The sequence below is a fragment of the Poecilia reticulata genome, linkage group LG8 (assembly GCF_000633615.1).
Source record: "Poecilia reticulata strain Guanapo linkage group LG8, Guppy_female_1.0+MT, whole genome shotgun sequence".
Lineage (NCBI taxonomy): Eukaryota > Metazoa > Chordata > Actinopteri > Cyprinodontiformes > Poeciliidae > Poecilia > Poecilia reticulata.
In genome coordinates this window covers 4100932-4117793 of record NC_024338.1, presented here as the reverse complement: position 1 = coordinate 4117793, position 16862 = coordinate 4100932, and the positions used below count along the sequence as shown (strand labels likewise).

The 16862-nt window shown below is 43.0% G+C and overlaps 1 protein-coding gene across 2 annotated transcripts in view; it reads right to left on the bottom strand.

Moving 5' to 3' along the window:
* The window catches only part of smg1 (SMG1 nonsense mediated mRNA decay associated PI3K related kinase), a 52522-nt gene that overhangs the window by 2666 nt on the left and 32994 nt on the right, over positions 1-16862 (bottom strand). For both annotated transcript variants that reach the window (XM_008415216.2, XM_008415217.2), the window contains 22 exons: positions 15970-16216; positions 15527-15756; positions 15110-15358; positions 14232-14370; positions 13329-13438; positions 13037-13255; positions 12731-12924; positions 11727-11899; positions 10517-10796; positions 9909-10181; positions 8568-8802; positions 8277-8488; positions 7397-7553; positions 6418-6607; positions 5953-6233; positions 5538-5747; positions 4686-4823; positions 3663-3815; positions 2938-3117; positions 2549-2776; positions 1960-2171; positions 1788-1888 (listed from right to left, as the gene is read on the bottom strand). In XM_008415216.2, the coding sequence (XP_008413438.1) occupies positions 1788-1888; positions 1960-2171; positions 2549-2776; positions 2938-3117; positions 3663-3815; positions 4686-4823; positions 5538-5747; positions 5953-6233; positions 6418-6607; positions 7397-7553; positions 8277-8488; positions 8568-8802; positions 9909-10181; positions 10517-10796; positions 11727-11899; positions 12731-12924; positions 13037-13255; positions 13329-13438; positions 14232-14370; positions 15110-15358; positions 15527-15756; positions 15970-16216 (4411 nt within the window). The remainder of the gene's footprint in view (positions 1-1787; positions 1889-1959; positions 2172-2548; positions 2777-2937; positions 3118-3662; positions 3816-4685; positions 4824-5537; positions 5748-5952; positions 6234-6417; positions 6608-7396; positions 7554-8276; positions 8489-8567; positions 8803-9908; positions 10182-10516; positions 10797-11726; positions 11900-12730; positions 12925-13036; positions 13256-13328; positions 13439-14231; positions 14371-15109; positions 15359-15526; positions 15757-15969; positions 16217-16862) is intronic.

Genomic DNA, 16862 nt, shown 5'->3' with positions numbered 1-16862 from the left:
CTTGTCATTTCTATACTCTTTGCACAAAATGTTGAATAAACATTAATGTCGTTTCCACATATCATCTCCGATGTGCGCTGGACTTCGGGTTGCGCCGTGTCAGCTATTGGGATTCCCCTCCATAATTTTCTATCAGAAAGCGCAGAGGAGAATCCGCGCTTTCTGATTGGCTACCTGTCACATTCAGCTTTAAGCTCCCAGTCGGGGAAAAACCCTGATTTAGATCAGAGCGGCCACGACGATCTACCGTAACACACCAAACACTGCAGGATGATCGGTTACGAAATCACCAGCGACAATCTTAGATCGGCCAACGTTCTTAGATTGTCATAAGGGGAAAATAGGGGCAAAAAATGGTGTAGTGTGAACTACTGCAATAGGTAGTCGGATGTGCCCGTTTTCTCCATTTAAATCTAGTGATTACTGAAGGGCAATATAGTATACAGACTTCATAATCTGCACTCTTTTGGTTGGAGTATTTATTTCCACTTTGGCTTTATGTTGTTTAGTTTTTATTCAAGTACGTTTTTTGTTAATGGAGACTGAGAATCCATCTTATTTTTGTTTTTGGTTGTTTTGTTTATTTAGTTTTTCAGTTCCAGTGTTATGTGTTCTTTTGAAAATAAAGTGCATCTATCTTTGGCAGGAAATTGCATGCATTATTATGTCATTTCCATTAAATCTGTGTCAAAAGGTCTTGAAACAATATTATCGTTTATCGCAATAATCTTTTAGACAATTAATTGTCCAGCAAAATTTGTTATCGTGACAGGCCTATAAGTCTGCCCTCCAAGTTATACCCGACATAATTTGTGACTCCAGCATAGACGGTTTCCCCCCCCCAAGATTTATAGATTAAAAAAAAAGAAAACCCAAGAAAGGTAGTACCTTTTTAAAATATTTATTTGATTTTATGGGGACATTTATTTATTAGTAATTCATTAATAACAGTACTTAATTTTGAATTAAACAGAGTGAAATGTAATACCTTTTTAAGACTGCTATGAATGGGCTTTAAGACCTATGGCTCTACTGAAATGTTCAAACTTTATGCAGTCAACTCACAATAAATTGGCATTTACCTGTTTACCTTTTATAGACACAAAAAAGCTAGCTAGGTTATTCAGCCTTAAAGGCGTTGCAAGAAAAAGAAACATAGAAACAGAATATACATCTAATGGTTCTACCAGGACAAAATGTCAGACCTGACTAATGTATTTAAGGCCAACTTACTTTTTAAAAATGAATTGAAGACATGTTAAGGCCTTAATTTTAGACACGCAAATTTAAGACTTTTTAAGGATACATGTGCTTTGGAGATTTAAAATCTTAGAAGTTTATCAGAAAATAGTGGAACCAAAGAAACCCCAAAAGAACACACTTATAAAAATTATAATGGCCGCTAAACTTATGAATATAAGGAGGTATGGAAAACATGATTATTAATCATGTTGTACAAGAAGAATTAATTTCAGTTCCTTTAAACTTGTATTTGTTTTGTCTTTTTATAAATCTATTTCGAATAATGTTTTCTAAAAAAATGTTTATGCGTTTTGTACATACATTTTAAGTTATTGTGCTCAAGTTAAACTTCACCAAGTTTCAATAAGTTTAACCAGCAACCCTTTAGATGCTGGTTAAACAACTAAAGGGTTGTTTAACTTAAGGGTTAAACAACCCTTTAGTTGTTTAACTAAACAACTGGTTAAAGATGTTTAGTTAAACAACTTTAACCAGCAACCTTTAGTTAGGGTTGCTAGTTAAAGTTTCCAGAAAATCTTGCTCACCTGCTGCAAAGCTGGTCTGAACTGAAGAAACGGGACTGGAGCATTCAGCCTCTCTGTCCGTCACCAGTGGGGAGGCGAAGCCCACCAGGCCGTTGTAGACACTGCCATGACACACACAGCTCAGTCAGAGATCTGTCCACTGGAAGCAAAATGCTGGTGTGTGTGTGTGTACCTCTGGCTCTGTGTGTGCAGCTCCTTCAGGGTGGCAGGGATCTCCTCCAGCAGGTCCAGCTGCTCCTGGCTGCGGTGCTGCCCGCTGGCCTGGACCACAGTGAACAGAACCAGCTGGATGTTGTCCTGCCAGGCTTTGTACTCCAGCAGGTAGTGTCGCACGCTGCCTTCATACGCCACCTCTTCACCGTCTGCTAGAGCTGCTTCCTCATCCTGCATCACACAGCAGACAGGTGGTGTCAGAGCCTCGCTAAAACCCCGTCAAATGTTTCAATGTTTATTTTATTGGGAATTTATGAGACAGAGCATTTATGAGACAGAGACAGAGTTTTGTGTTTTCACCACAAAACTGAGGTGAAAACAGAATTTTTAAAACTTTTATGGGTGGACTTTAAGAACTATACTGTATATACACATCGTAGTCACAAAAAAGCTAGCTTAGCTATCAAGGATACGCTAGCAGCGAGCTACCTTGGCTCTGAACCTGGAATAATTTTTAGGTCCAATAAATATATTATCCTCATTTTTATATTTTTCTATTTCATTTTTATTTAAGTCACTTATTAGTAAATATGAATAGTTGGCTGTACCTTGGCCATGGCTCTCAGCAGGTGCTTGACATCAGCCAGCTGCCGGTTGTGATTGGACAGAATGGTCTTAATGGAATCAACCAGCAGCTGCAGCGTCTCTCCACACGCCTCTAGCTGTTGCTCTCGCTCCTCCTGACTCCTGCGCTCCATGCTTAGCTCCTCCTCCAGCTGCCTTTGGGCACAGTTTAGCCAATCAGGACTTCCGATGGGCAGGTCTATCACGGGACCCTGTGGAAACGTGCAGAGATCTTAATAACAGACTGAGAAATTGGGTTTTGATTTCGACATTGCAGTAGGAGTTGAAAACCCTCCTCCCCTGAATAAAACAGGTAAATTAAAAGACATTTTAGCTTAAATGAGCCTTAATCCAGTGAAGAGGGAAAACCCACCAGTCTGTGTAGGAGCTGCAGCTCCAGTGGGGAAACGGTGCTGCTGAACTGGGAAGCGTAAGAGCAGGTTTGCTGGCAGCGCTTGAGCAGCTCGAACAGTGCAGCGTCCATATTGAGCGCCTCTGGGGATCGGGTCCGCAGCCCTTCAAAGTTCAGGATGGTGGAGCACAAGAAGGTCACCTTAAAGACAGAAGTCATGAAGTTAACATTCTGATTGACATGTTGTCTACTAAGGTACTGTCGCAGAAGCTGAGGTCACAGCTGAGTCACACTGGTTGTCAAGGGAACAGTTGGCTAGCAGTGACTCCAGACAAATCAGACTCTATAGCAGAACCGGGGCATCCCTGTTTATCTTGGAGAAAGTCTCCATGCTCAGTCCTCTGTGTCTGGACTCTGTTAGCTCATCTGGTCCACTTAGAGGACAGGAATATTTGGGTCTAAAGTTGGGGCTATTCCTCGCCAAGGACAAACGAGAACACAACCTGTTGGATGTGACATGTAGCCAATAAGAAAGCACACCAAACAAAACAAGTCCCATGGTGCACCAGAAAGCCTGCTGGATGTTGGAGAAGTCTTTGTATCGTTTCTCTCTAACAAACTATCGGCACTAATTCCTCCCAGTCAGCCATGTTTGTTTACTCTGAACTTTACGAGAGTTCCCATCTGACATCTGAATGTTAGTGAGGGACAACATTAGACTTGACAGAGACGAACAAGGTAGTTACCTGGCTGGTGCGCTGGTTGTCTCTAGCCACCGTGGCTCGTCTGTCTCTGATCGTCATCTCAAAGTCCTGCAGGACGGGAGCCAAGGCAGGGTTCGCTCCACCAGCCCACTTCAATCGCTGTTCAATGCTGCCCTCTAGAGAGGCCAGTTTGTCCTGAAAACATGAGTCAGTGCCCAGCGCATTAGAATTATTAGGTCATATTCACTGGGCCACACTGTCACACACAGAGTGGCGTGGTAGCAGCTGACAGGTTTGGAGGAAGATAAAGGCGATATATTTGTTGGGCTGGATAAGAGGAGGTATGACGTTATTTTTATTTTGTTAGCAAGGTTTTTGTTCAGCTAGTTAGCCACGTATTATAGTTCATTATCACTAAACCCAGATTTAGCGTTTGATTCATGACTATGTCATATGTGAATGAACAGCTCTATCTCTAGAAATTTTTTTCCAAGCTCTAGTAGGAGATTTTTAAAGGTACTCAAAGTTTGTACTTTTCATTGATGTATAAGGAATTAGTTTTCTTTGTATTATAGTTTTATATTTTACATAGTTTCTATCAGTTTAATTCACCTCAAGATGTGTCATTGTAACTGTAGCATGTTTCGATTGTAACATTGTATAAGTTGTGGCATTGTGTGGACCACAAAGGGTTAGGGATGTTTTCATTGTAGTTTGATAAACTTGTTGAAAAAATTTACATTTCAACACTGAAATAAATTTCTAACAATAACCAACCACAGTGCTGGTCTGTTGGAACTCTGTGCAGAATTTGCCACTGGAGCCCAGATCAAGTAGTTAGTCTGAGCATAGACATTCCATTTTTAGATTGGCTTTTCTGCATGAAACATTCTTTCATTGGTCTTATTTAGCCAAAAAAACAACTTTGGACCTTAGCAAACTATTCATACCTTCACTGTATCTGTATCTGGTACTGTAGTTATTACCGGTTTCTAATCAAGGCGCTACATGCGCATCGTTGTCTGTGAGACACTTGATGTACCTCTGATCTCTCCAGACACTGACCTGAATGGCAACAATGGCTCCTTCATCCTGACTCAGCTTGTACAGCTTCTTCTTCATGTTGCTGAGGATCACAGGTCGGGGAGCAATACTGACACCCAGTGGCTGATTGTTGGGACCAAGAACGTCCTCATGCTGCCACTAGAGGAGGCCACACACACACACACACACACAGAAAAACATTAGGGGAGGCCAGCACTAACAAGGTTAATCATCTAGTTCCAGACCTCAGTGTTGAGACAGGATGGCAAAAATGAGCAGCCAGGCTTATTTCAAGCTGCTGAGTGCTGGATAAAAGAAGCTCTGAATCAGTGGATTTGTTGATGTGGCTGAGAAACAGCTGGATTTCAACAAACATGACAACAGAGAGAAACACCACCCAGACAAACGGTGGATATGCAAAGATCTAGTAGACAGAAGAGGACAGCTGCCCTACTTCAAGCAGATGGCTTTGAGAGTTTATGGCTTTTTTAATTTAAAAAATGAAATATACACTGAATGGATCACAGGGGCCTTTAATTTCCAATGTAGAACAGCTAACGACACATTCTGACCCTGAATGAGGTGTTGACATTTGCTTTTTGGATAACTACTGAGGACCTTTTTAGTTTGAGTTTTCTTTTTTCTTTTCTGTCCCATATATTACATGATATTTTGAGGGTCTGCTCTCAAAACTGGGTCAACAATTATACCTTGATAAAAAAAATAAATAACAGGAAGAAGACGACTCAGATGAGAGCAGCATCAGTGATCCTTCCAGTAATAAGACTTTTGGTGTTTCCAGTGTCAGCAAAGCCAAATGAGGCGACATGTTGAGAACCAGAGCAGAGCAGCAGAATCAGAGTCAGTTTGTACCTGAAACATTGCGATATGCAGCTGGCTCCGTTGCAGGCTAGCCTTTGCAGCGTCCAGGTTAATGTCCAGCCTCCTGAGCAGGTCCACCTTCTTCCAGGCCGTGTCGTAGGAGGAAGCCAGAACCGTGGACCTGTTGAGCAGCAGCTGGGAGACCCGGCCCGACGCCAGGCTCTGCTCCACGGCCTTCTTACACAGCTCATCCAGAGAAACCTGCACAAGCACCACACACACATAGTGCTGCCCAATTATTCAGCTCCTATGTAGCCACATATCAGTGTGTAATAAATATCAAATCATTTCAATTCATTTCAGTAACTCACAACTATTTTAGTAATAAATGGCCAAAAAAGACTCGACAGCAATGAACAGGTGTAGCTCAAACCGCTGCTACGTCACAGATAACTAAATATCCTACCTTGATCTCTGCACCAAAGTCCTTGGCCTCCACCTGGGCCACCACATCCAGGCCCAGGGCAGACAGGGTGCTGCAGAGGGCCAGACCAATGGCCTGGCTGGGCAGACCCATCAGCATCTGGCGAACAAACTCGGCCGTGAAGGCCTTGATGGGGCGGGTCATCTGCTCCTCAGTGAGCAGTGCTACACCCGACCCAGTGCCACTGGGCCGGCGGTACAGAGGCTTCCCCAAACCAACGGGTCCGTTTGTAGGGATCAGGTCTTCAGCTGGAGGGCAGGTACCTAAAAAAAATAAAAAATAAAAACAATAGATTCAAACAATCAAGGCCATCAGACCTCCTTTATTATACCAGAGATCTCCTGTAGTTCACTGCAGACTGCTGGGGTAATGAATGTAAAGTTGTTTGGACACGTTGTCCTAACATGCTGGACGTTTGTTGTCGACGTTGCAGGGAGGAGCGCTCACCGGACAGAGTCTGAGCGAAGGTGGAGCAGAGGAGGAAGAAGTCCCTGATGGTCTGCAGCCTCTTGAGGAAAAACACTTCCTCCATGAGCTGCCGTTGACTCAGGCTGTCAAAAAAGTTGAGCTGCGTTGCCCGGGCCTCCCTCAGAACATCCACCTTCCTCCAGGATGGAGGCACCTCCAAGGAGCTCAGCTGGGGATGAGGAGGAGAAAACAAAAACAAAAAAACACCAGCTTTATTTAATTGACTGAAAATCTGAAAGAAAAAGTACCTAGATGTTAAAGTATTAGTACAGGGGGCAAGCACTGCAATACTTCATCTTTATTGCCACAGTTTTTAGTACTGACTGATTCGACTTAATAAATAAGCAGAAAGTTATAGTCTAGCTTAAGCATAACAAGAAAGCACAAAACCACAGATTCCACACTGACATTGAGCCAAAATAGAAAGTCTGAACTGCAACAGATTTCACTTCAACCGGGTCAACAAATAGATTTTTAGGAAGACCAGAGTTGGGGAGTTATACATCCACAACTCCCCAAACCAACCAGACTGTGTAGGCAAATGAACCAGAGTTTAAATAAAGAGGACTGAACAGAACTAATTAAAGGCACTCTAAGAAAAAACAATAAATTGGCCCAGTCAAAGTCCAGACCTCCATCTGAAAGTACCAACCCTTCTAGTCTGAATATGAGGGGCACTCTTAATAGACAGTAAATTGCGAAAATAACTGCTAGATATTGAAAGTTCAGTTGTTATGGATAAATGGGTAAATATATATTTACTCACAGGACATTCAAAGCACTTTCCATAAATAAATAAACAAAAATATCCAGGCAGAGATTTGAAACTTATGACTCAAAGGATTAAATTTAGGATTGCATTTAGGATGCATTTTAACCAAGCCTAGACCCAGAGTGGTGGATTTCATTCATAAACCATGTTCATGTGACCGGCCTGAGAGGAAAAGCCGTTGGCTACCTTCTCCGTGAGTTGTCCAAAAGCGGCCTCCAGCTGGGTGAACATGCCGTCGAAGGCAACCAGCAACATTTGACCTGCTGACATCTTGGGCGTCTCTTGGCCCTGTCCGTCCATGCTGTGAGGCTGGATCAGCTCAGAGTACTGGGCACGCAGCATTCTGAAAACAAACACAAGTTTCACACACGTTTCACTTCACTGCAAAAAACACTAAAACTTACCAAGAATTTTGGTCTAGTTTCTAGTGCAAGTATCTTAGTACACTTGAAACAAGACTAAACTAACTTACGAGTAACTTTTCAGCAAAACACATGACGTTGTTTAGAGTTAATAATCCCTTAATATTGAAGAAAAAGTACCAATTCCATTGGCAGATTATTTTACTTATAACAAGGTGTTTGCTAATTGGTGCTGGCTAGTCTGAAGGAGCTGAGTGAGAGTGGGAGTCTGTGAGGCAGAGAAGTGGAAGGAACTGCACCTCGAAGGCGAAGCTAGGTCCACCCAGGTGTTTTGCAGAGCTGAATGGTTGCCATGGAGATTAAAGTATTTCTCAAAGATGCATGAAAGAATCAAATCACCACTCCAGGTATGTTTTTGATGAAGGAATAATATTATAACATGATATGGAGCTCAAAAAGAGTCATTTTTTCAGAAAACAGCCCCATTAAGGAATTAACTTAAAACAAGCTCATGTATCTCAGCTGAAAAGTAACTTATAAGTCAGTTTTGTCTTATTTCAAGTGTACTGAGATATTTGCACTAGAACCTAAACAAAAATAACTGGTGAGATTCAGTGATTTTGCATTTCTCTTCCTTTAAAAGCTGAGGAGAAATCAGTGATTCACACAGCAGGACAGATAAAGCTGAGGACAGCTGCAGTCACCTGGTGATGTGCAGGAAGTGGCTGTGACTGTCGTGGTCCAGGCCTGTGGTGGCCTGCAGACTCTCAGCCAATCCCTGCAGGCTGAGGCCGTCTGAGCTCTGCTCCACCAGCTGCTCCAGCTCGGTCAGCATGGCCTCCAGTGTGGGCTCTCCTTTCATCATGCAGCGCAACGCCTCAGGGAAGATAATCTGTCTGAAGTTGGTGTTCAGTTCCTGCAGTTCACAGTGAGTCTCATGAACCTCAGAGTCTCTCCACCGCAGCAGGTTTCATGTCAGAGTGAGGGATTCCTACCTGGAGGCAGGTGTAAACAGCGTTGGCCAGATAAACGGCCTGGGTGGTGAGCGACGGCGCGGTGAGCTCCAGGTCGTGGGGCAGCAGAGGGCAGCGCTGCAGCAGCGTAGCCAGACCACACACATTACCCAGCATGCTGCACAGCTCCTCCAGGAACCACGCACCGTCCCGGGAGGTCAGGTCCACCAGCTGCTCTCCGGCGCTGGCTGCTGCTCCCTCCATCACCAGGTTACGCCTGAAACCAACCACACAAAGCTTCTGTTAGTGCTGGATGTGGAAATCATGACTGCATGGTCTACCTCAGGTAAAACTATTACGGTTTGACAGTATTATGACTTCTGCTCTAAAAGGTCTTATTTTGCATATTGTTTAGCATACTTTGATGTGAATGGATTGGCTATTTGAATTGTGGGCTGATCTTCATCCTTTGACCTGTTGCTGCCAGTCACTGTTGATCCAAAGGAATTTTTAGAACAGACGTGAATTTAACTGGAATTTCAAATTAACCTAACACCATAATCTCTACAGTCAGGCATCAGTAATGGTCTTTGGAAGCTGTTTTTAGATCACAGGAGTAATGCTGAGATTTCATTCTCCTCCTCCAGGCGGGTTCATACTTAATTATTTAACTTTTAGCACAACATTAATAAACTCATAATGACTGGTGCACTGTTGACCTGTCCAGGGTGACCCCGCCTCTGGTCTGTTGACCACTGGAGATGGGCACCAGCAGCCTGGGGATAAGTGTGTAAGATGATGAATAATTGATGTAATGTTTCATATTAGGAGTTTTTATTATGTTTTAGATTCTGAGTCAGCAGATCATACATATAAATCGTATGCACAAAGAAACAACAAAAATCACAAGTATGAATGTATGTATGCAAAATACTACTTTGTACTTTTGTCTTAAAAGTACTTAGAACTACTTTAAAGTAGTTAAAAACACAATCCAACCACTACAAAAAATAAAATGCATGCAGACAAGTTGAGACCAGCACAATATTCCACAGTAACAGTGGAATCTGTTTCACTAATGCCAGATACTAAAGGCAGCTTGTTCATAAATTTTACCTCGATGTTATCAAATAGTGATGTGTTGTCTGGAGGAGGGGTGGTGATACTGCAGCTACACATGACCTGCACTTTATCTCTGAAAAGCACTTACACTGCAGGAACAGTACCATGGAGAATTTTAGTGGTTTTTTATGTGTGACTTCTGCATATCGCCGTTTACCATGAAACCGCTAACTGGCCCATGCCTAGTTGTGCCCATTATTCCCTCTGCTGCACTGTTGAAAGCTGGCAGTGGGACATTTCAGAGGATTTTAGGACTCCCACCTGCAGAGTGCACAGAGGGCGGAGGTGATGACTGCGGCCAAGCTCAGGGATCCTGGCTCTCCGTTCTCCCGCAGGAACACGCCGATGCAGTTCTCGATCTCCTGCAGCTGTTCCTCGCATGCTGCCACCGTGGTTCCCTCGGCCTTCAGCCGCTCCGCTTGGTGCATCATCCGCTCGTTGGTCTCAGCCACTTGGTGCTGCAGCGTCAGCTCCACGTTGGACAGAAACTGGCAGGAGGCGGGGGGCGGCTGAGGGGCAAACAGGACTTCATACCTGATGAAGGACAGAGGAGGATCTCAGAAAGTCTTATAGAGTTTGGGTGGACTTCATATTCCCATCAATCACCATGATATTTCTGAAAATCTGACCAATCTCCAATGTTTTCTTTAATTTTGATCAATCACTGCAACTCGGCTGAATTACAAAAATACAAAAAACATCCTGCAGTGCCTGAATAAAGCAACAAAGATTATGAATCAACACTTTTATCCACGGTTCTAATCATTAGCCTTTAATTATTTACAGCCTCTAATTATTTCTAAGACAGAAAAAAAGTGTTTCTAACTTTAGTTTTGATAACAAGAGGAGCAGCATCCAGTGAGACTCACTGCCTGTAGATGTGCTGACAGTGCTCCACTGTCATGTCCCTCAGCAGCTCCTCTAGCCAGGCCTTCCACTGGTGGACTCTGTGGAACAGCAGGGTGGCTCGTGGGTACAGCAGAGCGACCGTGGCGTAGCTGTGCAGCTGTTCTAGGCAACTACGCAAAGCAGCCCGACGCTGCTGCAGCAGGGAGCTGAGCTCGGCCTCCAGGCTCTCACACTGGCTGATCAGGGGGGCCTGGCCCGCGTTCTGCAGAAAGGCAGTGGCTGGAACGTAGCTGGGAGGACCTGGAGGTGTTGGACATCACAGATTAACTGCATAGCCAAAGTAAGAGCCACATTCTGGTCACATTCTATAACAGAGACTACAGGAGATACTTGGTAGCTGCTGACCTAGGGCAAGGCTATAAAATGATTTGATCAAATTTGTGACGGTGACATGATTTCTGTCATTTGTATTTTTTAGGGAAAAAATGTTAGTTAAAAGAAACGGACTAAAATGATGTTAAAAAAATTTCTAAGCCATATCACCCAGTACTATTAGAGGTATAGTGTAAATTAAGTTATTGTTAAAGTCCTCAGTTGGATAGAAACAAAAGGATGTGAGTGTGTGTGTGTGTGTGTATCTATATATTGAACACTTTCACCATTTTCATCCATAGACTGAGGTCACTGTGGAAAGTGAGGACATTTTCCTGGCCCTCACTTTTTCTCAGTTCCATGTTAAAAGGACGAGCTGGGCCATAAATCTATTTAATTGATTACTCAAATTTTCAGTTTCTGAACATTTCATTTGTGGAAAATCTGGACTTTTTTTCCCACCAATGCTGTGCTCGTGTCTGCGTAGTTGAGAGTGATGTCAGCAGACCCAAAAGCTATCACCACCTGTTTTACAGTTTCTATTTATTTTGACTTTGAATTCAAGTCAACTCACAGAAGGAATGACTGAAATAAATGACAGTTTTTTAAAAGACTTTTTTCAGTCATTTGTAATATTTTATAAGAAAAAATATAAAATTTTTTTAAAAATTAAAGTCAAAATTCAAATTTGGTACAAAAACTTGGGCCACATCTCCCAGCCCTATTGTTTGCCTATTAAATATAGACTTAAGCAACATTATATCTTCTGTTTGTTTAATGATAAATATAAATCCTGAGTAATAAATCCAAACAATATTAAAATGAAATCTCCTCCTTTGGTTTCTGCCTGCGGCTTACCCAGGTCGATGGGAGTGCTGATGTCCTGCAGCAGGCTGGCCAGCTGCGTGGCCTCCAGGCTGGAGAACGCTGCATGGTACTGAGAGATCCACTGCTCCAGGTCAGCCAGCTTGGCCTGGATAGCCTCCTGCACCGTCCTCTGCTGGGACTGCAGCTGGGTGTGTTCAGAGTACCTGCACACAACACACAGCTTTGTTGCAGCTTCAACTCTTTACACACAACATGCACAAAAAACCTGCAGCAACATTTACATACACTGGTGTGACCTAAAGAAAAACAAACCAAATCCCCACTGCAGAGTGACTGTAGTTACATCACAAACACTCATGGGGGGTGTGGATGTTTTAACCCCCACTTCCAGTCTGGTCCCTCTTTATGGTGCTGTTGATAACCATGGAGTTATATTTGTGCTTCCAACCTGATGGAAACGCATACGTCTATGTGAACAAATAATTTGTGGTGCTGGAGTTTAAATCTCACAATGAACAAACATGATGTGTTCTGGCATGAATTCCACTCTGATTCTCCTTTTTCTCCTGCCCTCACTGTCTGCATTCACAATTTAACAAAGTCTTTGAAATCAATCTCTCATAAACAGAAGTGTTTATGAGTGATTGATTTTATTGGAATACAGACTGCTACAAGAGATCTTTCCCATCCACATCCATCACCATCTACAATAACTCTTTAATTAAATGAGTTACAAGATTTAATTTCTCTGGAGGATCAATAAAGTGTTTCTGAATTGGATTTGAAAATGGACATAAGACCGTTATGGCGCTTCTGTAATAGCGCCAGGGGTTAAAGTCAGCCAGTGCTGAGATGGTTTCCAATGCATATTAAGCTATATTTGCTGTTTGAACTATTAAAACATGCAGTCGGAAGCACTTTTAAAGAGAATCTGAAGTTTTCATGGATTTCATCTATTCTTGGGTAGCTGTGGTGAATCCCAGCAGCTGCAGTCTGTTCACATGAGGACCTAGTGATCTTGTTGTGTCTCAGACCTTTGCTCCAGGGTGAGGATCACATGGTCTGGGTGGTTCTCTGCCCCCTCCAGGAAGTCCATCTCCTCTTGCAGTTTGGCCTGTAGTTTTTCCCCTCGGCACAGCAGGTCCTGCAGGACCAAGTACTCGTCCACAGCTTCCTCCACTTGAGGCAGAACAGCCAGCATTTCGTCTCGATTCTTGAACCAGTTCACCTGGAGACAAGAATACACTGAACCTTAAACACAGTAGTCTCTCGTATCTTATAATCTCTCGTGTTTGTAGATTAAAATCTTATTTCCAGAGATTGGTTGCCAGTTTGCTCACCTTGATCTCAGCCACCCTGGAGGAGAACAGAGAGCGAGTGATGTCTCTCTCCATCTCCCTCTTGCTCTTCTTGCTGTCGGCCTGCTGGCCGCCACCACCGTACACCGCCCCGGCAAAGCCCACCTCCCCTCCGGCGGTCCAGTCCACCAGAGGATCATAGACAAAGGCTTCCAACAAGGTGAGTAGGGTCTCTCTGCCCCGACGCATTATCTGCACCACCTGAAATTACACGGGACTTCAGCGCTTCGTCGGGATTGGCTGAAGGGAGATGGAGAAGTAACTGTGCTTTAACCTGTTCACAGGACAGCCTGAAGATGCCCTCCACCCCCGTCGCTCCCAGAGCACTCTCAATGTTGTGGGTCATTCTGAAGGGAACCTTCTCTGGGACCCGAAGGCTCTTCCCTGGTAACAGATTAAACAAACGATTCAATCAACTGGCCCCTACTGGCCCCACTGCCAGTAAAATGATGCTCAGATTAACTGAATCAATCCCTGAAGTTAGATCTAGGGATGCACCAATCCACTTTTTTCACCTCTTATATAGATTTCTGAGGTATAGTGTTGGCCATTACGTAAAAAACAAAACAAAAACAGACCAAATGTAATGAATTACAAATGTATCTGATAACTCTGCACCAGTACAGCTCACTTAAAACACACCGACAGCTTATAGAATCACGATCAAACATGTAAAAGCAACAACTTTCATTTGTTCAGTAAGTGCATTTAGGAGTAGAACAGTCAATTTAAAATGATCATTTCACTTTCTAATAGTTTTTAGATATACTGTTTATACTAGGGACAAGTGCTGCTAATTAGCTTGTAATATAAGCACCGTGATACAAGTATGGGACTGCTGGTTTATTCAGTTTATCTATGTTAATGTCCATCTGTTCTTATCTAAAAAAAACCTATTAAAAATAACAAATAAAAAAACTGACAAAAACAATAGACTGACTTTTTTGGTCTAATGTGTAAAATAAATTGCAACAAATATTCTTTCAAATGATTCAGAAAATGTAATTATGAATTCTAAACATAATGTAAAATAAATGATGAGCATAAAGCATAAAATTACACTGAACAGATCTGCCCTTATGGATTGGGTGCATTGCCATGATACCCGATTTTCAATAATGGGAGTGATACGGATATAAATATTGGATCTGTGCGTCTCTAATCAGATCAAACTGACCTTTTTCAAAGCACACGTTGTAGTCGATGTGCACCACCTCTCCAGTGGTCATGTCGATCAGCACGTTGTCCAGGTGGCGATCTCCGAGGCCGATGATGTATCCCACCATGGACATGACAGCAGTGGACCTGGCGTACGACTGAAGATGACAACAGAATAACCATCAACTCACTGCTGATTAATGGCTGCTGTCTGAACCAAGCATTTAAAACTGTTTTCCTTCCAGCGAGGTTAATTGTGTAGTGTATTTGAGGAAAAAACAGTACAAAGTGCTTTACACCATGACAACATAAAAACATTATCACATCATATAGTCAACAACTGTAAAAACCAGTAGCAAACATTACATTTTGCCAAGTGCCATCATCAAGATCAATACACAAACATATTGGTCAGCGTTTCATTTTTAACTCTAAGCAGCTTTTAGCCTTCGTTTAAAGGAACTCAGTGTTCCAGCTGCATAGAAGCTGAATGCTGCAACAAGATACAGAGAGGATTGATCTGGTGACTGGAATGAAAAGCTTTTCTGATTGATTGGACCTGATTGGTGCTCAGGGCAGAGAGGTAAGAAACCCAGATGTTCACTGCTGTTCTCACTTCTTCTTGCTCTTAAGGAGAAATACAACATGGCCACAACCCTCAAAGCTTTACAAAACAGACTGGAAAAACAGATTATTTTAGTAATCGAGTAATCTATTGATTATTCTGATAAAGTAGTAGCTACAAAAGAAATGATTCGGACATCACTGTCTCAGACTTGCCTTATGAAAAAACATTTTTTAAAGTGCAAAAACAGATGAGAATAAAATATTGCACATCAATTTTGAAAAATTAAAAAACAAACTCCAGGAGAAAGCAGGAAAATGCCAGCAGTTTACCTGAGTGACTCTCCACCACTCGCTGGGTGTGGTGCAGGAACACCACAGCTCCTTAGCCAGCAGGTTGGAGGGCGTAGCTTCCATCAGCTCCTTCAGCACATCCTTCATCACGCTGAGGGGCCAGTCTCGACGGCTCACATCCAGACTCTGGCCCACGGCCTTCAGAGCCGGCCCGATGCGGCTGTAGTACAGCTCACTGGGGCGGGGCACCGGGGGGACAGGCTGCGGCTGTGGGAACGAGTCCTGGGCCTCGGAGGACACAACGTTCATTTAGATCACAGCCCCACTGATTTTAGTACAGAATTTAATTTAATTCATATCAAAAGAATGACTAGTTCAGGACAGGAGACCTAAAGATGAGCCTTTTACTTTTCCTGATTTTTGACACATGCGTAGTTTTAGACTGTGGTAACAAACCTTCTGAGCCTGCAGCACGGCCTCCCTCTGCTGCCAGCGCTTGTAAAGTCCAAAAAGCGGAGTGGCACCGTCCACCCACTGGATCAGTCCGGACCGGGTTCCCAGAGGCGTGACGGAGTAGTGGCGAGCGTGAAAACGAGGCTGCTCCTGCTGGTTGATCTTGGTGAACATGGTGTTGACGATGGACAGGAACTGCATGATTCGCTCATCCAGGTGCAAATCCTCCAGGCCTGAAGCCAATGAAAACCACTGCTGATTTAGCCCATTATTCAAAAATAGTCATATTTAACTAGAAACATGTTTCTGGAGTTTATTGGCAACTAGAAAAATTGCGGTTAATTGCAAATCAGTGCTGACAAAACCAAACTGCTACCAGCATCCCTTTGTTTCAGAAGTGCATTTACACGTGATACTTTGACCCCAAATGACCTCTGACCTCCTACCTTTGAAGAGATATGGGTAGTTGCGGCCATCTGAGCCCAGGAAGAAGAGTTTCTTCGGCTTGGTCTTTGTGGGCAGGATGGTGATGGTGTTGCCCACGCTCTGTATGGTGACGGCGTCCGAGGCAGACGCCTCACCTGGCAGGGCCATCTCGGTGGTTGTCATGGAGACCAGGCGGGGGCTGATCTCATCTAGATGGAGCAGGTAGCTTGCTCGCTTCTGAGCGCGCTGCTGCAGGCTCATCATTATCTGCTCAGACACAACGGCAGCCGAGTTAAGGTGAGGCAGGCCAAAGAAGTACTGAACACGTCACCATTTTTAGAAATCAGTATCATTTTAATATTTCTATTGATCATTAAGAAATTTCAATAGCTATTCTGTGTGTCATTCCAGTTTTTATGATTGGAATAAAAATCAGTGGCAGTGATTTGACCAGACCTCTGAGCTGGATTCTAATTTAACTTTCGGTTTCTCAACTCTTGAAAGCTGAACATGCAAGATGAAATCGCGTGGGATGTCAAAAGGTTACTTTACCTTTTTTTTTATTGTTGTTGCAAAACCACGTTGAGATATTCTCCTGGATTTGGTGTTAATTTTTCTTTTGCACATTGAGGTCTCTTCAGAACAGAATTTAATTTGTATTGATGGTGCCATTTGATGAAGGTACTTGAGAATATTATTTGCATTTTAAATGTTAAATAGGTTAAAATCCTGTCTTTTTCAACTTCTCTTTAAGATCATGTTATGGCAAAAATAAAACTTAATTTATTTTAAAGTGCTACAAAATCAGCAATTTTAGGTTCTGCAACAATCACAAAAAACATCTCAGCATCCTGGATGGTCTGAATAATGTGCTTGAATGTCCCAAGGTGCAAGACCTCAGACATACTGAGAA